The sequence below is a fragment of the Mauremys reevesii genome, linkage group 6 (assembly GCF_016161935.1).
Source record: "Mauremys reevesii isolate NIE-2019 linkage group 6, ASM1616193v1, whole genome shotgun sequence".
NCBI lineage: Eukaryota > Metazoa > Chordata > Testudines > Geoemydidae > Mauremys > Mauremys reevesii.
In genome coordinates, this window is record NC_052628.1 from 119,773,759 (window position 1) to 119,797,802 (window position 24,044).

The following is a 24,044-nucleotide window of genomic DNA, read 5'->3' on the forward strand; positions in this document are numbered from 1 at the left end:
AAAGTCAGTTAGACATTAGTATTTTCTCTTGCTACATTCTGAATGGTGAAATCCTCATGGAGGAGGAGTATTTTCCTTACATTGCCTTTGCTTCTGAAATAAAGCCTTCACACATTGGTAGAAAAGAGCTTTGGTACTAAATCTGCAAATAAAGAGCCCAGCCTGGAATTACTGGACCTAAAATACTTGGAGATCTGCAGGGGCAGAGTAAAATGGAATAGGGCCCAGCTCCATCAATATGTTAGGCTTCCGTACTCTCCTTTCCCTCCCAATTCACCCAGCTGGAAAGACTACACAAAGTTCAAGGCAGTGGAGAATCAGGACCCAGGGGCAGCTCAGGCAGCGCGTGTGCCAGTCGCATCGGCCGCTGCTGGGGCAATCTTGGGACACCGCCCCTTCCCCCCCAGCAGCAGCTTTTGGGTGTGGGAGGGGCACAGGATGGGGTGAGGTGGGCTCTGGGTGGCGCTTACCTGGGGGGCTCCCCGGAAGAGGCGACATCCCCCTCGCTGGGAAACATTAAATAAATCACAAACCGAAAACAAAGGGCCTTATTCATGACTGACAAGATATCTGAAATTTCAGAAACATATGTGAAGAATCTTATCTAATATTTCTGAGGTGCTAGGTTCCAGCAACAACAGGTGTTTTAAGCCATCCTTTTTGTCAAGATTAGAGTGGGATGTTTGGGGTAGAAAGATATGTATGGGAGTGTGCCATCCATGTATCAGGAGACCCCATCTAGTAGCTTGTTTGGACTAACTGCAAATATCTTTAGGAAATGCAGATAGATCGCAAGTGGTTCAATTACCAAAGTGTGTGTGTGTGGGAGGGGGGGGGTTAAAAAAATTCCAATGGAATGTTTCGATTCATATTATTTCATAGAATTTTATCATGCCCCTCTTATTAACAATTCTGTCCCCTTTGGCTAACAATTCTGATTATGACCTGTGAGCCAGAAAAGAATCCAGATGGTTCTCCTATGGCTGCATACCTTTGCAGGAGAAAGTAGTAAAGTTGTCCTTTTGTGACTAAAGTAAGCAGCCAGGACTCTGAACACATACTGGAAGTGGGGCTAGTGAGTTAGATGACACCATTTCCATAGTCACTCGCCTGAGCACAAATAGTTCCCACCTTGGGTGACCAGATAGCAAATGTGAAAAATCGGGATGGGGGTGCGAGGTAATAGGAGCCCATATTAAAAAAAGCCCCAAATATAGGGACTGTCCCTATAAAATCGGGACATCTGGTCACCCTATTCCCACCCCCATCCCCCAAAGGAACTTGACAATGAGAGGGGCAACTAAGAGTGGGGACCAAAGTGGAGGGTGGGTGGGGTATTAAGTGTTTAAATTGCCTGGCTCACTGGTGGTGTCAGTGTTGTCAACCGCAAACATTAAAAATCATGTCAGCCTCCCTCCGCCCAAGAAATCATGAGACTGGCTTTAAAAAATCATTCATTGCTGCATGAAGGGTAATCCTTGCTACCATAGGCGCCGATTCTGTGGGTGCTCCAGGGCAATGCACCCAAGGGGAAAAATTAGTGGATGCTCTGCACCCACTGGCAGCCAACTCCCCTCACTCCCCGCCCCACCTCCTCCTCCTCCTCCTCCCTCTGAGCACACCACGTCCCTGCTCCTTTGCCTACCTCCCAGCACTTCCTGCCTGGCTGCCATCGAACAGCTGTTTGGTGGCGTTAGCACGCTCCGGGGGGGTGGGGAGGAGTGGGAACGTGGTGTGCTCGGGGAGGAGGCGGGGAAGAGGCGGGGCCGGGATTTGGGGAAGGAGTTGGAAAGGGGGCGAGGAAGGGGTGGAAGAGACGGGTCAGGGGCAGGGCCTCATGGAAGGGGTGGAGGGGGGAACAGCGACAGGGACAGGGATCGGGGTGAGGGTCCAAGCACCCAGGGAAAAGAGGGGAAGTCGGTGCCTATGCTTGCTACTATGGATGTCACGTCCCTATACACCAACATCCCTCACAATGATAGTGTAGCTGCCTGCCTCAAATATTTACAAAACAGACAACCCTCAGATATCCACCCCAAACACATTGCCAGACTCATCTATTTCATCCTCACCCATAACAATTTTACATTCAACAACAAACACTTTGTCAAAACCATGGGTAAGGGTTCCCCAGTAGGCAACCTCTTCATGGACCACCTTGAAGAAGAATGTCTGGACAAATACACCAGGATCCGTAGGACATATCCGAGAGAGGTCGATATTGTCTGGACAGATGGTTTAAACCAGTGGGCCCCAATCTTCGCCAGACAACGAGCGGCAATGCCACTGATAAGCGGCGTCATCCAGAGATGTTGGCAGCATTTCGGCGGATGCTCGTCCATGTGCCAGTACGTGGACACACTTAGACGCCCTGGCGGGCACCCTGGCCCCACAGGCACCGCGTTGGGGACCCCTGGTTTAAACGCCCTCACAGATTTCCACCACAACTCCAACAACTCCCACCCATTTATTAAACTGTCTCTGGAACCCTCCCACACCAGCGACAACCTCCTGGACAAACTGCAAAGGAGCAGCGGGGGCTGAGGCGGGAACGGCCTTGGCGGGAAGGGAACGGGATGCAAAGCGAAGGCTGAAGGGACCCGACGGGAGGAGCTTTTGGGAGAGTTGCCGAACTCCGCTGTAACCAGCTTTAGGCTGATACGGATCAAGTTATTCAGAGTCCGGCTGAGGCCTTTTCGCGGGGCCCCGGCTGGCATCGCGCGCTGCGTTACCCGGGGAACCAGCCCCTCAAAGGGCGCGCGGCTCACACCACACTTGGCCGAACCGGACCCGGACCTTTCTTAGCCCCACCCTTCCGTGTGCCCATGAGCCGCTCTGATTGGCTGGGCTGCGCCGGCGTTCGCTCGCGGGGATTGGCTGAGGCTCGGGGTGACGCAGCCCGGGCTCCCTGCCGGCGGTGGCGCGCCGGGCTGGGGCAGTAGCCGTTGGCGGCCGTTGTTCCTGGGGCTCGCGCGCCGCGATGCCGCTGGAGTTCGAGCTATGCCCGGGCCGGCGGGTCGGGGGGGCCCAGCCCTGCTTCATCATCGCCGAGATCGGCCAGAACCACCAGGGGGACCTCGCCGTCGCCAAGCAGATGATCCGCATGGTCAAGGTGCGCGCGGCCGAGGCGGGGCTCCAGGCTGACCGGACCCGGGCTCTGCTGGGAGGGAAGGAGGAACTAGGGGGCGGGGCCTCTGTGGGGGACGGGCTGCGGGAGGTCTAGGGGGCGGGGTTGCTGTAGGGAGAGGGCGCCGGGGAGGGGTCTGGGGAGAGTGGGTGGGGGTCGGAGGGCGCTGGGGGAGGGGTCTGTGGGGAGCAGGGGCGCTGAGGGGAGGGGTCTGTGGGGAGTGGGTGGGGGTTGGCGGGTGCTGGGAGGAGGGGTCTGGGGAGCAGGGACGCTGGGGGAGTGAGTGGGGTTGGCGGGTGCTGGGAGGGGCGCTGGGGAGTGGGTGGGGTTGGAGGGCGCTGGGGGAGGGGTCTGTGGGGAGTGGGTGGGGTTGGAGGTGCTGGGAGGAGGGGTCTGTGGGGAGCAGGGACGCTGGGGGAGTGAGTGGGGGTTGGAGGACGCTGGGGGGAGGGGTCTGGGGAGCAGGGGCACTGGGGGGAGTGAGTGGGGGTCAGAGGGTGCTGGTGGGAGTGAGTGGGGGTCAGAGGGTGCTGGTGGGAGGGGTCTGGGAGCAGGGACCCTGGGAGGAGTGAGTGGGGGTCAGAGGGTGCTGGTGGGAGTGAGTGGGGGTCAGAGGGTGCTGGTGGGAGTGAGTGGGGGTTGGAGGGCGCTGGGAGGAGGGGTCTGTGGGCAGTGGGTGGGTGTTGGAGGGTGCTGGGGAGTGAGGAGGGTTGGAGGGTGCTGGGGAGGAGTCTGTGGGGGCAGGGCGCTGAGGGGAGTAGGTGGGGGTTGGAGGGTGCTGGGTGGAGGGGTCTGGGGATCAGGGACCCTGGGGGGATTGAGTGGGGTTGGAGGGTGCTGGGGGGAGGGGTCTGTAGGGGGAAGGGCTCTGTAGAGGAGCAGGAGTGCTTGGAGAGGAGCTAGGGTGCTGGGGACTCTAGGGGTGCTGGGAGAGGAGTGGGGCAGGGGTGCTGTGTTGAAGGGTCTATCGGGAAGCAGTGGTGTTAGGGGCAGGGGGAGCAGGTTTTAGGGGCAGGGGTGATCCCAGAAGCCCTGCAAGGGGATGAGGTGTCCTAGTCACTGCTCCCTGTGAGCAGTGAATTTTGTGGGTGCTGGGGGGATCAGGGAGCCCTGGGAGTGCAGGTCAGTGAGAAGGTTGGCACAGTGGAGCTCTGAGCTGGCCTAGGTGCCTCCACAAGATTAGAGGCAGGACAACAGTCGTCTCCCAGCTGGTGATGTGTCACATTGAAAAAGATTTATCTAAAGCTGTGTTACAGGAACACTAAAGTTAGCTCAAAAGCAGGAAGTGGCCCAATTAACCTACCAGGGATCACATACTGTTTATGCAGGATCCTGCCTCATTCACCACATGACTGAATACATGTGTGGAGCCATTTGTAATTATAATAAAAGTATCCATGAAAGGCACATTTGCCACTATGTCTCTGTCAAATTTTAAGTTTCTTTCATCTCCCACTGAGGTGCCAGAGCTGTTTTTTTTAAAGCTGCATTCTTAAATAGAAAAATAGCTCATTTTCCCCCACTATCTGTAATTGAAAACATCTGAACCATTTTCTCAACTTAAAATTGAACAAGTGTGTCAGATTTTAGCTAATAAAGCAAGAGATTGTAAAAATCTTATAAGAAACTGAAAAAGACCTATCTCCCTATACTATATATGTTAGTGTATGAATGATTGCTGTCCACTTGGCACTGCAACTTTTGACTTATATTATTTTAGCTGAACTTCCAAACAGCACTCTTTAGTGAGGTGAACCCCTGTGATTTACCAGCTCTTCTTTCTCTCTTGATGTTGAACTCACTGGAGTTGGGTTGCTTTATATTTTTTTTTCTTTAGAGGTTGACCTACAGTCAACCTCAGAAATTTCCTTGACTTCAGTACCTATAAAAGCAGCTATTAGAGATTAGCAGACTGAATTTGGGGGAGAAATACGAACAAAATTTATTTGGACACTTGACCTTATGTAAACCCTATATACTGGTTTTAGAGTCCACATTTACAATAAACGTTAGATTGAGCAAATCCAAGCTAATAAATCCCCAGATGGTTTTTATTTTTCCTTCCAGAATCATTGGACCTTGATATAATTGGAAATCTTGTTAAAATTACAAAGTTACATTAGTAGTTTGGCAGTTTATTTATATTATGTAGTATGTCTATAGAGGATCAGTGTTTTCCATATTAAAGCTGATGTTCAGTAAGGAAATAATTGATGTGATTAGCTGTCAGTACACATACATGGTTTTTAAAAATGTTTGTCTTTGTTGCATGCGATCCTAAATTATTTTTATGGACACCCTCACACAATTACTTACGTTAGTTCTGTCAAAGATAGGAAGACACTGTTATTTTCAGTCTTATTTTCACATATGAGAATGTTAGGGTACGTCTTCACTACCGGCCGATTTCTCGGGGATCGATATATCACGTCTCATCTAGACACGATATATCGATCCCCGAACGCGCTCCTGTCGACTCCAGAACTCCACCAACGCGAACAGCGGTAGCAGAGTTGACATGGGGAGCCGTGGACGTCGATCCCGCGCCGTAATTCGATCTAAGGTACTTCGACTTCAGCTACGCTATTCACGTAGCTGAAGTGGCGTATCTTAGATCGATCCTCCCCCCAGTGTAGACCTGCCCTTAGCCAGACTGTTACTTTGGTTCTGTGTATTTCTTTTCAGCAGTACTCACGAACTATAGATTCAGTGGCACCTTGAATCTTGTGCAGAATTCAGAATCTTGTGCAGATTCTGAGATGATGATATGTCTTGCAGGAGTGTGGAGCAGACTGTGCCAAGTTCCAGAAGAGTGAGTTGGAGCACAAATTTAACAAGAAAGCCCTGGAGAGGCCCTATATCTCCAAACACTCCTGGGGAAAGACTTATGGAGAGCACAAGCGCCACCTGGAGTTCAGTCATGACCAGTATCGAGAGCTACAGAAGTATGCAAAGGAGATAGGCATCTACTTCACAGCCTCTGGCATGGATGAGGTACATGAGCTGTAATGGTACAGAAAGCAAAATGCAATTCTTGCATTAATACAGTTGTAGTGTTGTGTAATTCATATGTAAAACTAACATCAAGGGTCTGGACTCTAAATTACAAAACAAATGAAAACTAGAGCCAATGTATAACTTTTGTCTTTAATCAGTCCCATTGTGTGTCAGGGCTTGTCTACCCTGGCACTTTACAGCGCTGCAACTTTCTCGCTCAGGGATGTGAAAAAACACCCCCTTAAGCGCAGCAAGTTTCAGCGCTCTAAAGCGCCAGTGTAAACAGTGCCCCAGCGCTGGGAGCCGCGCCTCTCGTGGAGGTGGGTTTTTCGAGTGCTGGAAGAGCTCTCTCCTAGCGCTTTGCCATCACTACACAAGCCATGTTAAAGCACTGCCGTGGCAGCACCTTAGCGTTGCCAGTGTAGATTAGCCCCCAGTTACAGTTGCATGTTTCCTACCCAATGTCCCCCCAATACATTTTCTAATATGCTGAAGTGCCTACGCGCACAGTGGAGCAAATTAAAGAAAGGCCTCATCCAGAACTCTGAATAACTTGATCTTTATCAGTTTAAACCTGGTTACAACAGAGTTTGGCAACTCTCCCTGTATTACATGTTACCCTCTCTATGGTCAGCTCCCCCTTTCAGGTTCCTTCAGCCTTCACTTTGCATCAGATTCCTTTCCTGTCAAAGCCTTTCTCATCTGAGCCCCTGCTGCTATTTTGCAATTTTCTCTGTTTGCTACCCACCATACCCCCTTTGCTTGACCCAAACCATAAAACTAATGGTCCCTTTTGTTGTCTTCTCCTACTCTTTGGTCAGGAATCCTTCCATCCAACTCCCTCCTCCTGAAACACCCTGATCCCGTCTGATGGTCTCTCAGCCACTCTGCCTTCAAGTCCTCTCCTATAAACACATTTTCTCCACGAAGCCTATAATTCATACTGCTTCCATCAAAGGTGTGTGTGTATAAAGAAATAAAACAGCCCTCTGTAATCCTCAGCTGTTGTGCATAACTGACCTCAGCAACTACATAATCTTGATGTTAACATAATCCTTTGAACATGAGGTATAGCTGAAGTCTGTTAACTGGAAAATTCAACAGATACAGTCTTATTTTCAGTGTGTTTCAGCGGAAGTGCCGGATAAAGTTCAGGGATTACTTTGCTTTTTCAATTTGGCCTAGAAACAGATGAGCAAAAATACTGCTGTGGGTCTCTTCATGCTGCCTTCAAGTCAAGGAGGCTTGCTAAATAATGGATATTGAACTTTTACATTAACAATCCCCCATGTGCTCTTACATCTGGGATTTTAAAGTGGGATTTTTGAAGAGACACTTTCATTCTTTGGTGTTTGATCTACGAAGTGTGAAACACTTATCATGAAGGGGCTCGGCCCCTTCAACTCTCAATGGCTAGCTGAAGTTGCTTAGCACCTTCCAAGATAATTTCCTTTGTTACTTTGGATACTGATGTCTTGTGACTGAGGCGGCCATCCTAATTTAATTGACAATATTGACCCCGAAAATGCATAATGTATTTGTCTAAGAAGCTGCCTGCAGGTCTCATCATGACTTAATGTGTTTTCATTGTAAATGCTTCATGGCGTGAAATAATATTTTTCAATTGGTAATATAAGCTGAACATAACTAAATGGAATTTTGTGCTGTAGAAGATGTAGAGTTAAGTTTTTAATGATATGAGGAAGAAATTTTGATTAATGTAAAGTAAATAGAAAGGAAGTGAGTGACTCCTTTATTTACTCTATGTTCCAATTTTTAGTGAAGACAAAACAGAGTCCCAGTGAACCACTGTGTGCGTCATTCAAGGTTATTTCCCATTCCTTGAATCTCTCCCATACGACTTGCCAACTTTTCATAGGAAATGATTCACAGATTCCAAGGCCAGAAGGGACCATTGTGATCATCTAGTCTGATCTCCTGAGTAACACAGGCCATGGAATTTCTCCCAAATAATTTTTAGAACATATATTTTTAGAAAATGAGCACAGAGTTAGAAAATAGCTGTTATGCTTAAGAAGGGTTGGGCTCCATATCTCTCTTTTGTGTAATCTGTGAGGGGAGGGATAGCTCAGTGGTTTGAGCATTGGCCTGCTAAACCCAGGGTTGTGAGTACAATCCTTGAGGGGGCCACTTAGGGATCAGGGGCTAAAATCAGTACTTGGTCCTGCTAGTGAAGGCAGGGGGCTGGACTCGATGACCTTTCAAGGTCCCTTCCAGCTCTAGGAGATAGGTATATCTCCAATTATTATGTATTATTATTATTCCCCAAGCCCTTTCAATGGTAACAGGGGGCCACAAATCTAATTTGTTTATTTAGTTCAAATAATTATGAAGATCCACAACAGCATAAGCACAAGAAATTTGCTTTAGCATCAGAGAGGCAGGGCAAATTAGAATAGATCACAGTTGCTTTTGTCTTTCCTCTTTCTGGCAGAAATCCTAGACCCAGATCCTGAAAGATATTTAGGCACCTAAGTCCTGTTAATTTCAATGCAAGTTTGGTGACTAAATACCTTTTGGGGATCCGGGCCTTAACCTCCAAATAAACGCCATAACTACAATGAATGAGTTGCAGAATTTGCTGTCCTTTGCAGCATTGACAAAGTTGTATAGCTATTCTAATGTCGTCCCAAAACAGAGCAAGCGTGGAGGAGTTTTGTAACAGCTCTGCTGATTAATGGTTTTATTTTTAATTCCTCCAGTTGACTCCTCTCCTTAAAGAGGCCAATTACAATTGTAATGGCAGTCATTGCATGATCTCTGATAATACCTGAATTATTTTGTCTGCAGCATGTATGTTTTTAGAAGAGGGTTGAGTATAATTAACATTTTGAGAAGCTGTTGATATTTCACGTGTTCTGGTACAGCTTTATATTTATCTTCTTAGTTGCATTTATAAAAGTAGAAGTGTCTTCCTATTTAGGGTGGCAACATTTTTTCCAGATGCCACTTAACAGTTCTGAAGTAATTTCCCCCATAATATGAATAATTTTTTCTTTTGCCATCCTCTAACTACTGAATAAACAGCTCTTCTATACAATTATAGAACCTCTCAATAGTTTTGAGACTTGTAACATTTTCTATTCTGACTTTTTTATTTAAAAAATGGGGGGGAGGGAGGATCCCTTCTCTTTAGAATGAAACATTCTATAAATAAAAGCATCCACCTGGTAGTTTACATCTGGGCCTCCAGAAAACAAAGTCCTAAGAGAGGAGTTGATCACTGGTTCAGAAGGTTGGTGATACCTTTCACCTTTTGGGTCATTGATTCAAATCCAGCCCTGGCTGAAAGTTGTTACCATTTGATGAGTGAAATGAGTTGATCTCAGTCCATTCCTAGTGGACAATGGTCACAAAACTCAACCAGCAAGCTCCCCATAGACCAAGACATATCAATTCAAAGAGGGACCCAGACCCTCTCCATAACAGGTGCAAAACCTGTAGACGTATCTCTACTGCTACGATGATCAATATCCCCCCACAGCACACCATTCAAAATTCTTGGGTCCTACACATGCCTATCACAACGTGGTATATCTCATCCAGTGCACTAAATTCCCATGTAACAACTATGTGGGTGAAACTGGACAATCACTATGCTCTGCAATGAACTCACACAGAAAAATAAGTCGAAATCACCATATTACCTCTGGGTGAACACTTTTCACAAAATGATCACTCCATATCTGACCTCTCAGGCCTCATCTTCAAAGGGAACCTGCCTAATACCTTCAAAAGACATGCCTAAGAGCTTAAATTCATAACTTGGTTAGACACTAAAAATCATGGACTTAAGTCAAAAAATCCCAGTGTCTTTATTATTACAACAACCTGTAACCCACTAACTCTTCTTTGTCTTATGACTGTGGAAGTGCTAACTGGCCACTTCACCTTAACAGTCTCTTACAATATGGTAACTACATATGCTAAAAAAAACAGTTCCACCTTGTATTTAGCTGTGACACACTGCGTGCCTTTCCCAGACCTGAAGGAGAGCTCTGTGTAAGCTCAAAAGCTTGTCTTTCACACCAACAAAAGATATTATCCCCCTCCCACATATCATGACTACACTACCACCTGAAACAAAAATCACCAGCTCAGCTGAATCTGATTAACACCATGTGAGAGAAGCCAAAGATTAAAAACACCTGGAAGCTGCACTACTCTCTGATGCCTAGAGGTGGGACCTTCAGTTCATGGTGGAAGCACATTGGCAAATCTGTGTGGTGAAGTTAGTGATTTTGCTGCTCATTCTGTGGATAGCAACATGGATACTTTGATATAGCACTAAGGATCTCAAAGCAATTCACGGACAGCAGATATCAGTCTCTAGCACTATCTATCCAGCACCTTTCCTGACCAGTAAATTCAGTCACACTGTAGGCACTTATACTTATACTTAATCTTGCTAGACTAAACTTCTTGGGCCAAATTCAGTGCTGTTTGGGGTTTCACAGGGTTAGTCTGCAGAATTTGGCCCCATGCATTCACTATGTTGTCCCTGATCTGGGAGTGGGAAGTGATGTGATCATTGGAGTATGTGTGTGCATGGCCTTGAACTTCAAATACTTTTGTTACAATTGCCTAGTCTTTCTTATGGAAAAGAAGGGCTCAGTTATCCACTGTGGGTGATTCTTTGTTAATGTTGAGTAGGATGGGGTCTGGTAATTTTAGGAATTAAAAAAAAAATGTGTTCTCTTTTCATAGATGGCGGTCGAGTTTCTGCATGAACTGGATGTTCCATTTTTTAAAGTAGGATCAGGGGACACTAACAATTTTCCATATTTGGAAAAAACAGCAAAGAAAGGTGACTGGTTTTATTTTTGACTGTTTTATTAACCATCACTGAGTCCCAGCAGATTAGGTCCCAACCATTTCCCTCCCACTTGAGACAACCATCTGAAAGTTTCATTAACTTCTCAATTTCAAGTTGTCTCTTTGTGAATTCCTTTAGATATGGTCTGTTACAGCCTGGCCCAATCTCTCTCTCTGAATGGACCACCAGTCTGTTGTGCACAAATCCAACTGCTGGATCCCACGTACTTCTATGCCCCTGGTTCTAGCTCTGGGTTTCTCAAGCACACTCCCAGGTGTAGAGTGCATGTTTAACATCCTTCTTGGACAGCGGGACCCTGCAGTCCAGCCACGTTAGACCCCAAAACCAGTGACCTAGCTCTCCCAAGCCCCAGTTGCTTGTACATGTTCCATCCAAGTGCTGCGCTGAGCTTCTTTATTAACCCCTTAAGTGACAGCATGGCAGGAAAGCAAGGAACACGGGCATAGCAACGGGATTTCTTAATCACAAACAATTTACTCTTAAAGGACAGTAGAGAGATATAGATCTTTAGAAAATAACAAAGGGTCCTAAATGCAGTGCCCCCCATCCTATGAGTCCTGGGTGTGATCAGCATCCATAGGCTAGTCAGCCTGTCCTGCCTCCTTAGCCTGGTTTTCTTGTATGTCTCTGTGGTCTGGCCCCTTTCTTACAGAAGCTCCCCTGTTTTAAAACAGTCTCTGTTCCTCCTTTTCCCCTGTCCTTTAGCTAGGAGTGTTCTGGGTTCCAGCTTTCTCCCTGCTCTCTTGGCTTAGAGCCCATGAAACAAAATGGGGTTAGCAATTTAACACAGATATCCCCCCAACCTGTCACAGCATCAGTGTTAGCAATCAGACACACTTAACGTAATGCATCTTTAAATAGAATGCAATTGCTTGCAGTATATTTTAGCGTTACGTGAACAACAGACATGGTGTTTTTGTTGCTGGCATAACATTCTTTCTAGTTTAACTAATTTCAGACAGCAAAATGAAATCCTTGACAAATGCTTAGGTGTGGTGATCTAGCAGCTATGCCGTCTAAGGGATTGTCTACACACACACACAGTTGCTCTGGTTTAACTAAAGGTGTGATTTTTTTTTTTTAAACTGATTTAGTTAAACTGGTGCAAAAGGCTGTGTGGACACACTTAGTTTAGTTTAACCAGCCTTATATTGCTTTAGCTTAAATCAGTTTGGAACAAGTTTTGGCTACATCAAAATAAGCTACTCTTGCACTGAAATAGTGGTAGTCAACATTTTGGACCGGTTTAACCGAATCTGTTTAAATTCACATCTTATGTTAAACCAATGCAACTTTCATATATAGATTAGCCCTAAGTCATGAAGCCTTGGGAGAAAAATGACCCTGTTTGTTTTACCGGCTAGGTCGTCCAATGGTAATTTCCAGTGGGATGCAGTCAATGGACACAATGCACAAGGTTTATCAGCTTGTGAAACCGATCAATCCCAACTTCTGCATTCTCCAGTGCACCAGTGCTTACCCTCTTCAGCCTGAAGATGTCAACCTCCGTGTGATAACGGTCAGTGAATCATATGTAATACACAGCGTGTAGGGAAGGCAGGTCACAGATGAAATAATGCACTTTTACTTAGATTCCTAAATCTTGATAATGCTGGTGTTTGCTGCTGAGAGGGCAGAAAATGTCATGTTTTTCTAGTTCCCCTAAGGGTCAAAGTAAAAGCTTCGGCTGGAGCCCTGATTGGCAAAATTTGGCATCAAGGAATTTGATTTAGTTATTACTAGTCGACTAGTTATTTTCACATGCACACTTAAACATTGCTGGGTGTGAAATGTGCATGGAAATATTATCTTGTGCCTGCACTCTAACGTGGCATAAGACAAATGTGTAGGCAATCAGACACTAAGAACCTAGATAGTAGGTCAGGTCAGAAAACTTTTAATTAAAAATATTTCCAATGAAAAGCAGGAATGTGACTAAAATGCATCTGTGCCCTGAGGCAGTATGCTCCTGTTGGTAGTAGGCACATGGATATTTGTGATTACTAAGGATACTGCAATAAGAAAAAAATGTTTGCAAAACTGTGGAAAATATTTAAGCACATGAGTAGTGGCATTGTTTTCAGTGAGACTACTCACTTGTGCAAATATAAGCACTTTTAGGATCACGTCTGAAGTATCCTCTGCTGCAATGTTACATGTGGTGCTTTATTTTAAAGTTAATCTGTATCCAAAGGATTTTATAGACATTTTAAAATTGATTCAGTCCAGTTGACTTTTGGGTGGGAACAGAGAAACATTGTTAGTGTAACCCACTCTCTTTGGGGTTTAGGTGCTGATGGATACAACTTAACTAGGAAAAACACCAAAGAAGTTTTAAGGTACAAGGAGCCTACCCTTCCTTACTCATGCTGGTTGTCCTAGTGAACCCCTTAAACAAAATCAGGCTAGTCAGTAGTGCAGCGCAGCTAGTTTGTGTTAACTGAAAGCAGGATTTACCTGTTAAACAGCCAGCCATTTGTTTTATGACACTAGTCGTCTGTATATTCACTTACAGTCATTGTTACATTTGCTCTCTGTGACTCTGGAATTGATATCTTTATAATTCAGATCAACTTTGTTGTCATTCAAGGCGTATCAGTCAGCCTTTCCAGATATCCCCATTGGCTATTCTGGACATGAGACTGGCATAGCCATTTCAGTAGCAGCAGTTGCTATGGGTGCTAAAGTATTGGAACGCCATGTGACTTTGGACAAAACATGGAAAGGAAATGATCACCAGGCATCCCTGGAGCCGAATGAACTGGCAGAATTAGTGAGAACAATCCGTCTGGTGGAAAGGGCAATGGGGTCTCCAGTCAAACAGCTCTTGCCCTGTGAAATGGCCTGTAATGAAAAGGTAACTTTCCTTTTGAATTCACATGTAGCTAAAGGCCAACTAGACTGACAACTAATTGTTCTTGGTTTAGTATGTAGGAGAAGCAACTTGCAAACTGTAACTACTCCCATTAATATATTTCCTTCTGCCTCCCCATCCCAAACCCTTGATAGCAGCAACAGCATTCATGTGTAGACACTGCTAATGCTGCAGAGTTTTTCTTAGCAGACTTACTACCGTGTATAATTCATTCATTAGTTTTGTCAGCATATAACTATTCCTGCTGATAATCTTGCCAAGGTGGGCAAGTGCAGTGCAGCTCCAGTTAACCAAAGGTTGGTGACAGTGCCATCTGGTAGTCAGGCTAGAGCCCTAGGCATTTGTAGACCTCTTCTCTTCTAGTAACCTGACCAGTCTTGGGGAAGGCAGCAGGCTCTCTTCACTGTAACTAGAACCACCCCATCATTCACACCTCTGATTCTAGAAAGGATTTGGATGACACCTGTGCCCTCAATACAATGTGGCATTCAGCTGTATTTACAGTGAAGATTTCCATACTAAAACATCTTCACTAAACTGATTTGAAGTGAGTGCATTTCAAAGTAGAGCAGACAGGGGAGAGGAAAGTCAGTGAGTTTACTTTGTAGCTGGTAAGAAAAAGACCTGATTTTCAATCTTTCGCTTGTCCTTGGTACTTTATGAATTAGAATGCACTTGGTTCAATAAACTAACCCTCTTCTGTTGGTATTTCTGTAGCTGGGGAAGTCTGTGGTGGCAAAAGTGACTATCCCTGAAGGTACGGTGCTGACTCTTGACATGCTCACAGTGAAGGTGGGAGAACCTAAAGGATACCTCCCAGAAGAAATTTTTGATCTGGTTGGCAAAAAGGTCAAAATAAACATTGAAGAAGATGAAACAATCACTGAGGATGCAATAGAAAATCATGTTAAAAAAGTGAAATGCTAAATGTAAACATTCACATCTTTATTGTTCATAACATGCTGTGCAGTACAATACTGCAGCCATACTCTTTGGAATTAATAGCATGGTAGATTAAAAATGAAGGGATTTAGGTATGAGAATCTGAACAGAATTTCTATTTCATCTTGGCAAGAATATTTGCTGCAAATTTACATGAAATTATGAACCCAGTTTTATTAAAGTTGTGTAATATTGCATTAAAAAAGGATGTAATCTTCAACATCACCAAAGAGCCCCGTTCAGAAGTGTCTTGTATGCTGCTCATTGTCAGGATATCACAGTAATGGTTATTTGGGTGAGAAGATGTGTGTGGGTTTATTTCAGTGAACAGTATGTACAGGTTCCTTTTGGGATAATCTAGATCTAAGATGTCAATATTCACATACCAATCTCAGTAGCACTAGCCTAGCAGAAACTTCTCTCATTAGACAATTATGCAGTAAATATTCCTGGTGGCCTTTTTTTTTTTTTCCAATAAAAACCTTTCAGTCAGATCATCTGATGCTAGAGACTGGATTACATAAGAATGGCCATACTGGGTCAGACTAAAGGTGAACCTAACAGGTAATGATCAAGTGATCTCTCTCCTGCCATCCATCTCCACCCTCTGACAAACAGCGGCTAGGAACACCATTCCTTACCCATCTTGGCTAACAGCCATTAATGGACTTAACCTCCATGAATTTATCTAGTTCTCTTTTAAACCCTGTTAACAGTCCTACATACTGCATCTCTGCTCCACTGTGACAACTCATTTGTGTCTCCCTGCTACCTTTCTGCCCCTTGGTCTGTTGCCACCCCATCATCTCCTTTACAGTGAGAATTGCAGCCTCCTGCTGCAGCAGCCCATGCTCCTCGCCAACTTGTGCACTTACTAATTGCTACTGCTTCGTTCCTGCATGAAGGAAGCAGGGTTATAGGCTAGAGGAAATGGCAGCTGTGGGCTGCAGGTCATACACTCTTCAATTACTGTAATAACTGAAGCAGTACCTTATTAGAATTCATTTTAATTAATTGATAGCAGAAATCATTTTTATCAGTGATGGTGATAGAACGTTCTGCCTTTATGACTTTAGGTATCTGGGACACCCTGACAATATAAGCAGAGCTGTGGGCTGCTTAATGTTTATCTTAAACGTACTACTGCAGTGCCAGGAGACTGTATGGCTAAACTACATTTAAGATGGAAAGAGGTTGTTTCATTCAGCTTCTTGCTTAAATTGTATGAATCGTGATTGTGAGCTTCAGTTGATGCAGGATGCTTGCCTTAATAGAAGATGACACTAAACGATTGTTGAAAGAAACATTTTTATTGAAAACAAAAATAAATCAAGTTTGTCAAACAAAAGCTGCTACTTTGCCATTTCATTTTAAAGAGGAGACCTAGCCCTTGCATTTTTCTTAATATCCCATGCACAGATGAGAACATTAGTGTAAGCGTGCCTCTGGCATTGGAAAGCAAGGTGTCTTCTAGGCCTGTGCTCACAAGGTTAGTGAATACAGTAGCTAAAGCAGTACAGGTGGGTCTACACTAGAAAAAGGACTTCTGTGGATACAGTCTAAGAAATCCTTCTGAATTTTAAGTATTATGGATTTGGGAAAAGAACAAACAACCACTCTTATGCACACTCAACTTTAAGAATACAGTAACTTTGAGAGCAACAGTCAACAACCTGCTTACATATGAGTGTGGTAAAACACTGTCCTTGTTAAGCAGCATTAATTGAGTGCCTTTGGAAGTAGAAAGCTAGAGAGAAATTAAAGTAATATCTCCCAGCTCCGTAAGCGCTGCAACGGAAGTGACAATGTAGCTAGACTCTAATGTGGAGATGGTCCACATGCCTCTGACTTCCAAATGGGGAGCGATGGGGGCTGTACAGCATCATAGTGCTTCTTCCCACACTACCCTGCTAGTATATGGGTGAAAGGTGGCCACCTTCAGACCTGCTGCAGTCTGCATTTCTGGAGAAGGAGGCAGCTACAGAAAGTTTGACTGTAAAACAGTAGGACAGGCCTCCCTCACTGGCCAGTGTGCTGTACTACTTAAATCAGTTCAAGTCAAGCTCTAGTTACTGGACCCCAAATAACACTAGCTAGTTAGTGTAGATATAGAAGTCCTCACTCCAGGAAAATCTGAAATGAGTTTTAGGCAACAGTGAAAACAACCCTTTGATTGTTCTTGGAAGTGGATGAAGCTTTTTACCATGAGCTATTGCGGTTACTGGATCTGTTCTCCAAATTCAAACTGAAATAAAATTAAACTAAAAGTTGTATCCTACATAAGCCAAGCTCAGAGTAATACCTATGCAAGATGTAATCTCTCCAGCCAGCTGGAGGTAAGGTAGTAGTTTAATAAAATGGACTCCTAGCTCCTGTTCCAAATGTCAATTGCATAAACTATGACGGCTATCATGTAATTAAAATGGGACTGTGTTCTATTTTGTAAGCCATAATCCACTACAAAAATACAGTGTAAAATTGCTTTAGTCCACTACAAAAATACAGTGCAAAATTGCTTTTAGTCTGAGGAGGATTCTTACAATTCCATAACCTGAAGTGCCATTCATAAATGGCAGAAGAGCACTTTGAAAATACAATCATGTAAAAATCACTTATCTATAATAGTATCTTCTTGAGTATTTGATTTGACGAAGACCTGAGTATTTATCTATACTGGCTACTAAGAATCACGTTAGTGATCAGTATTGAGACAGAAATGTACCTGTAGCTAAACCCTTTAGAGCCTTACAGCACGGTTGCTGTAATCGGCGAGAATTAATTTATAACTCCTTTTAAAGTGGTTTTACATACAAATAATTGAAAAGCAGGCTCCAGTTCATGTCTTTGTCTCATCACTTCCTAAGTCAGTTTGCAGATTGTTATTGCACCTTCCCATAGCCTAAGTGCTGGGTAAAGAGGCTCTGTGAACTTGCAGCGGAACGTATGCAGGTGGACCATACCATCCGTTACATTATAGAACGAGAGGATGCCAGCCTCGTAATCCAGGAAAACACCAATTCGTTCTGGATCGTCATCTATCAGGATCAGGGTCCTCTCTCCCTTGTGAAATGCCCAATATTCAAGGTCAAACCTTTTTATACACCAGGATGCTCTGTTCCACCCTAGTCGACAAGTTTCGGAGTCTCCATGTCTCTTGATGGAAGGGTATGCTGCTCCAATCCACCATCCTTGTCCAGCGTGAAGCACGTCCACTTCCCAGTAATGGCTCCCAGAGAAGAAAGCATCTTTGCTCAAGACTTGCCATAATTTATCAAATCTCTGGGGGCTAGAAGGGTAAAATTTCCTCCTCCAGCTGCAGCTTACTGTAAGACGATCCTCAGACAAACTCAACCTGGGATGAACGCTATCGTATTCCAGGGTTGGAGATCTCGCATCTAGAACCAAAACCATAAGTACGTTACATGTAATTACTTGAAACTTGCATGAGTGACTAATAGAGATCTCTTGAGACAAGTCAGGCCTGATTCCTATGAATGATGGCAAGTCTATCAGACGGCTGAAAGTGACTGGGGTAGAGGACTGTAACTGTTGGGAAAATGCAACTAAAAAATGGGGTGGGGGGGTAAGGAAAACTGCATTTTTGATTACTTGTAGTTTAAGAAACTTTTCAAGGGAAAGGCCCTAAAAACAAACTATAAATCAGTGTCCTGTTTCTTTACATACTGGTTTAAAACATTATTAGTAAAATGTAACCAAGGAAAACTTTGCATAAGACTGGAGAACACGATATCAGGGAGAACCAAATTTTAACCAAATTCAGTACATTTAAATAACAAAATAATACCAACTATTGCTGTAGATTTTAAGGACAAGTTTATTTTTCTTAGAACTGATTTTTCTACTTCACTCAAATAGCTGCAGATGCCTCATGGAAAACTAAGTAAACATTCTAATTAGTAATGGTTTTGCTGCTGCATGCCATATTTTCTGAATTATTTTTCCTCCCTGCCTTCCTCTCTGAAGAGTATCAGGATATTTTGCTTGTAAATAGGATATGTGGTCTTTAAATATCCACCTGTCCTTCAGTGTCACACATGACAATATTGTGATGCCATATTTGGGCACTGATGTTAATAACTAGTGATACAGAGCCATTACACAGTACTTTTCATGAGCAAAGGCCAGAATAAGGGTGTGAATTTACACCAGCTGAAGATCTGGCCCTAGATTTCAAAGCTGTCTACAAAAGTGGGCAAGTATAATTTTTCTAGTTTTATAGAAGGGGAAACTAATACAATATGGCTAAGTGAGGAATAAACAGCAAGAGCTTGTGTTTTATGCAAACAGCCTTAGTAATAAAGAATAATGACAGGAAAACAATTTTTTTTTGTACACACACAACAGTTATACATACACATTGTGGACCTGATTCTTCCAACGACCGTATGTAGTTATTTACACCAGTGCAAGCTGAGTCTAAAGTGGGTGTGATATTCTACCATTCTGATTTAGTGGTATTTTACTTCAAATTTGCAGTCAGTACAGGTGCAGATGGCTAGAGCCAATTTGTCACTTCCTTGTACAAAGTATGCATTTACATATATGTATATCAGTGTGTTTTCCAAAGTGAAAGTCTTTTACACTGTCTGTGAAAAAGTTAGGCCTTGTCTAGACAAGGAAAGGTGGTTGAGTCTAGGTTGGGCTTAGCCAGCTCATGTTAGCTGCTTTGACATTTTTCCTAGCCTAGTTAAAGCCTCATCGGCCCTTACTTTAAAAAGCAAAATGACAACTTATTAAAGGTGTTCGCCCAAAGCAGCACTCACACGCTTTCTTAGCAAATTACTTTGTCCACAAAGCCTTGAGTGATAGTTAGAGACACAAGTGCTTAGAATTTTTAACAAAGTGGATTCTTTGTGATTTGATCTTTATATAGTCACCCATATATGTGTGTTTGAACTGTTTCCTGTTTAGGTGGTGAATTCCTTGGGCTGAGGGTTATGTCTTCCATTATGCTCTGAACACAATCAGTTGTACAAGCCTTGGTGGTTAGGGCTCACCTGGGATGTGGGAGACCCAGGTTCAAGTACCTGCTCCTAATCAAACAGAGGAGAGACCAATGCATAGAAAGAGAGAGCCTGAGATATTAGGTCTGGTTTAAGGAGCCTGGTATGAGGCCTGAGGCTGAACTAAAGTCAGGCCCTGTTGCAAAGCAGATGCCTGCTTGCAGGTTCAATATCTGATACATGAACTTGGCAAGAACAGGGCTGGCATTGCAAAAACACAAGCACTCCTAGGCACTAAGTATTCACTTAAACCCATTCCAGAAGGATAGTACTAGAACACCCCGATTCAAGGATATGGTGTAAACGCACTCCCCAAAGAGAACACGGGGACACACTGGATGAGGTCAGGGTGAAGGATACAGATGTTTTGATTGAACCCACATGTACAAGGTAAAGGGTGTAACTAACTACGTCAGAGGGGCTGTGATAAATGAAGGGGGGAGAGGAGCTCCCTTTTATGGACCCCCAGCCAGGCTGGTAGCTATAAAATCCCTGTTAGTCGCTGTTCTTTACTTCCTTTACCTGTAAAGGGCTAAAAAAGCCCATACGTAAAAGGAAGGGAGTGGGCATCTGACCAAAAGAGCCAATGGGAAGGCTAGAACTTTTTCAAATTGGGAAAAAAACTGCCCCCTTTGTCTGTCTGGTTGTTCTCCCGGAGAGCAGGGAGTGGGCTGGAGCTATGCTGTAAATGCTTGGGCCAGGTATGAAAATCATCAGATCATACCTAGAAACTCCTCATTTGAAACCACAGATATGTAAGTAGATCAGGAAATGTCTAGGAAGACGCAATTAGGTTTCTCTCTTTATGTCTTGTGCACTCCTCCGTGCTAACCCCTGGTGCTTTTGTTTTGCTTGTAACCTTTAAGCTGGACTTCCAGAAGCTATCCTGATGCTTAATCATTGTAATTGGTTTTTTTTTAAACCTAGCAAAAAGCCAAAGTTCCAGATGTATTTTCTTTCTTTTTGTTTTTAATAAAATTTACCTTTTTTTAAGAACAGTATTGGATTTTTGTGTCCTTAAGAGGTTTGTGCCTATGTTGTTTAATTGGCTGATGCAACAGCTGATTTCCTTTGTTTTCTTTCTCAGCCATTCCTCCCCGGGGGGGGGGGGGGTGAGGGTACCCCACAGGAAGGAATTCCCAAGCGCACCTTCCTGGGCTCTCAAAGGGGTTCTGCACTTGGGTGGTGGCAGCATCTACCCATCCAAGGTCAGAGAGAAGCTGTAACCTGGGGAGTTTAATACAAGCCTGGAGTGGCCAGTATTAATGTCTAGAATAGAATCCCTGAGGGCCCCCACCTTCTGCACTCGGAGTGCCAGGTGGGGAACCAGGCTTGACAGGGGCAATACCTAACATGTTTGTATCAGTGTATAAAAGAGGGGTTACAGAGGGAGCGTCTTTGTCCAGCCGAGGGGGAGTGGAGAGTCTTGCTGCTCACTGAGCCAAGTCCATTGTCACAGGCATACATGTCTTAATATCCCCATAATCTACCAGGTGCTACTACTGGGCTTCGTTGACGATAAACCTGGCTGGGTGCCTTTGCTACTGAACGGAGTCGGTGGTTTTCTCGGGCAGTTCGATCGAGGTCTGCTGCATCCGCGATCTGTGCAGCGCTGGTGCAGCACACAGAGAGCACACACACAGAGCCAACAACTGACAGCAACCTGAACCCGGGTCTCCCAAAACACAGGTGCCCTAACAACCTGGCTATTCTGGCGTCTACTCCCCTAACCCCCATGCCATCCTGGACCTGAGAGACATTCACACAAAAAGTTTTGGTTTCAAAGAATCAACATTTTCCCACAAAAACCTTTCACCAAAAAAATTCCCAACCAGCTCCAATCTTGAACACACTCTACAATAAAAAGGAAAAGGGTTTTGCATTGGGCTAACTATCAGCATCAGTGCAGAGGAAGCCACTGCTGAATACTGTGCCTGGAGGGCTGTGTACCCCGTTCTTCCTTCAGACACTGGTTAGAGAGAGAGAGAACAGTATCGGCCTGCAGTGGATGTTAATTGTTGCAGAATGTTTCTCTAAACAGAAAAAGAAGCTGACCTGTAGCCATTATTGTTGTGTTATTGATATTTACATGGCAGTGATTTGTAAACCTGTTAAAACTTCCTAAATAAATAGTTATAAAAAATACATCTACTGCAATTCCTCTTGGCAGTCTCTACTGCCATCCAATGATGAAACACTGATGACAAAAAGAGACTGAATTGGCTTCATTAAGTTGCACAGACTTACCAACCAAGGCCCAAAGGTGGGAAGCAATTTGTGACAGAGACACCAGATGGGGGAGACAAAAAAATTACTCCTGCAGGAAACGTAACAAGCCGGGGGAATCCTTCGCTTGGTGTAAATAACTCTCTCTAGAATCTCTGGCTCAATGAGTCTGCATTGCTGAGGTCAGTAATCTTTAGCAATAAAAGACGAAGGGATGCCAAATTTGTATAGAATGGAGGTAACTCTGGGACTAAAAGGGATGATGGCCCTCAAAATGAGAAGCAGTTGAGAAGTCTGGATCCAGTTACTCTTTTTCTAGTTACAGCTTGTAACGTTGTAAAAATAATTGAAGGGATATACTGTCAGGTCAAATATGGCTCAAAATTTGAGATAAAAAAGAATGTAAATCCTAAGCTAAATATTTCCATGGGATGAGAGAGAGAGAGTGTGTGTGTTTGTGTGCGTGCGCACGTGCGTGTGTACACAAACATTCCACTGCAGGTTAAGCTCAGAATTCCAGCAAAGTGCTGAAATTGATTTGACAAACAAAATGAGCTTGGCTGTTTTCATTCTCCAAAGGGAAAAATGCTGTTGGTTTATTTGTGCATTACTGGTGAAAGGTAAAGTGTATTATTACTAAAACTGGAAGAATTTTAATAATCCAGTGTTATTTGTAACTAGGACTTTACAAATCCACCAGCCTGTGGAGCACTGAACACCTCCCCTAGCAACCCAGCATTGTCAGCTTTGTGTAGCCAAGAAATTGTACTTCTAGCCCTTATGATTGCAAAGGTAACTTCCCAAATGCAAAGCGAATGTAAACCGATGCAGTGCTGTCTTCCTGACTCTGCAAACACATCTCTTGAAATAGAAAGATGCCAAATGCCAATCACCCAAATCATGGGCTCAAGTCACAGCTTGACAACACCTAGCTCTGCTTATCCTTAATTTCAAACGCTCAGAGCGACTCCTCCCAGTAGACTCAGTGCCTAAGCAGGATCAGTGTCTAGATGAAAAGCAGATAGCAGTATCTGACCCAGGCAAGACAGATGTGGTGCAAGTGGAAGGAGAACTACCGAAGAGCATATCATTCTCAATAGAGAGGCTTTGCCACTGCTGCTGGATTCCCAAACAGTAACAGCTGCTGGAAACCCATTCTTCAATTTCTGTCTCCCCAGAGGCCATGCATGTTAGCTTAGAAGAGCAGGAGACAGCTGTTTCTCAGTGACTGGCTCATGGCCTTGAAATTGGAGTAGCCACAAAACCCACCACCATCTTCCGGATAAAATGCAAAACTCAGAACATTCCCACAACACACACTATTGATGATAATAAATTAAAGAAAACAATTTACTTCATAGCCTTCCTCTGTATTCTGGGAGAGAGAGAATCACCAAAAAATCAACACCAAATAGGCCACATGGTGGATTCTGAAAGGTCTTGTCCACGTGGGGAGTTATTCCTGATAAACTCCATGTGAGGCTGCTCTGCTGAATTTAATTAATTCACACCCTACCTTATTCCAGATTAACTTTCATATGTAGACAAGCCCTAAGAAAGGCAACTATCATAAGGGTGCGCAGAATATGAAACATCTAAAGAAGCTACATTAGATACACTAGCCAGTTCATATGCTTGCAGGTGTAAATATAAATGTTGGGTCAAGATTTTCAGAAGTGACAGCAATTTTTGTTTCCTGATATGAGACACCATAGGGGGGGTCTGATTTTCAGAAAGTACTGAGCATCCCCCTTTGAAGGTGTCTCAAGATAGGTCCCCAAAAACTGAGGCATCCAAACTGAAGGCACTTCTGAAAATCTTGACCTTCGTTATTAGTTCTGGGAATACAGGAAAGTTTGGTTTAATGTTACTTACGTTTTAAAAATAATGATCGATCAACTGTAGATGTTGTTTTCAGCAACGCACCAGGCTCCTTCTTTGAAGTGGCATTAAGGCTGCTGAAAATGTCTAAGGCACAAATGAAAAGAAGCTGTT

At 44.1% G+C, this 24,044-nt stretch overlaps 2 protein-coding genes across 3 annotated transcripts in view; one reads left to right on the forward strand and one right to left on the reverse strand.

Moving 5' to 3' along the window:
- Positions 1–2,972: 2,972 nt before the first annotated feature.
- NANS (N-acetylneuraminate synthase) lies at positions 2,973–16,143 on the forward strand. 2 transcript variants are annotated; one of them, XM_039544541.1, is made up of 7 exons: positions 2,973–3,112; positions 5,906–6,121; positions 10,853–10,952; positions 12,347–12,501; positions 13,573–13,839; positions 14,575–14,786; positions 15,876–16,143. In XM_039544541.1, exons 1-6 carry the CDS (start codon positions 2,981–2,983, stop codon positions 14,782–14,784), a joined length of 1,080 nt encoding a protein of 359 aa, XP_039400475.1. In that variant the 5' UTR covers positions 2,973–2,980; the 3' UTR covers positions 14,785–14,786; positions 15,876–16,143. The 2 variants fall into 2 exon arrangements, with proteins under 2 accessions (XP_039400475.1, XP_039400474.1); XM_039544540.1 differs by lacking the exon at positions 15,876–16,143 and having other exon boundaries at positions 14,575–15,308.
- The window catches only part of TRIM14 (tripartite motif containing 14), a 36,003-nt gene continuing 28,047 nt past the window's right edge, over positions 16,089–24,044 (reverse strand). The window contains exons 6-7 of the mRNA XM_039542817.1: positions 23,925–24,017; positions 16,089–18,194 (exon numbers count right to left, since the gene is read on the reverse strand). Coding sequence (XP_039398751.1) covers positions 17,659–18,194; positions 23,925–24,017 — 629 coding nt within the window. The 3' untranslated portion in view covers positions 16,089–17,658. The remainder of the gene's footprint in view (positions 18,195–23,924; positions 24,018–24,044) is intronic.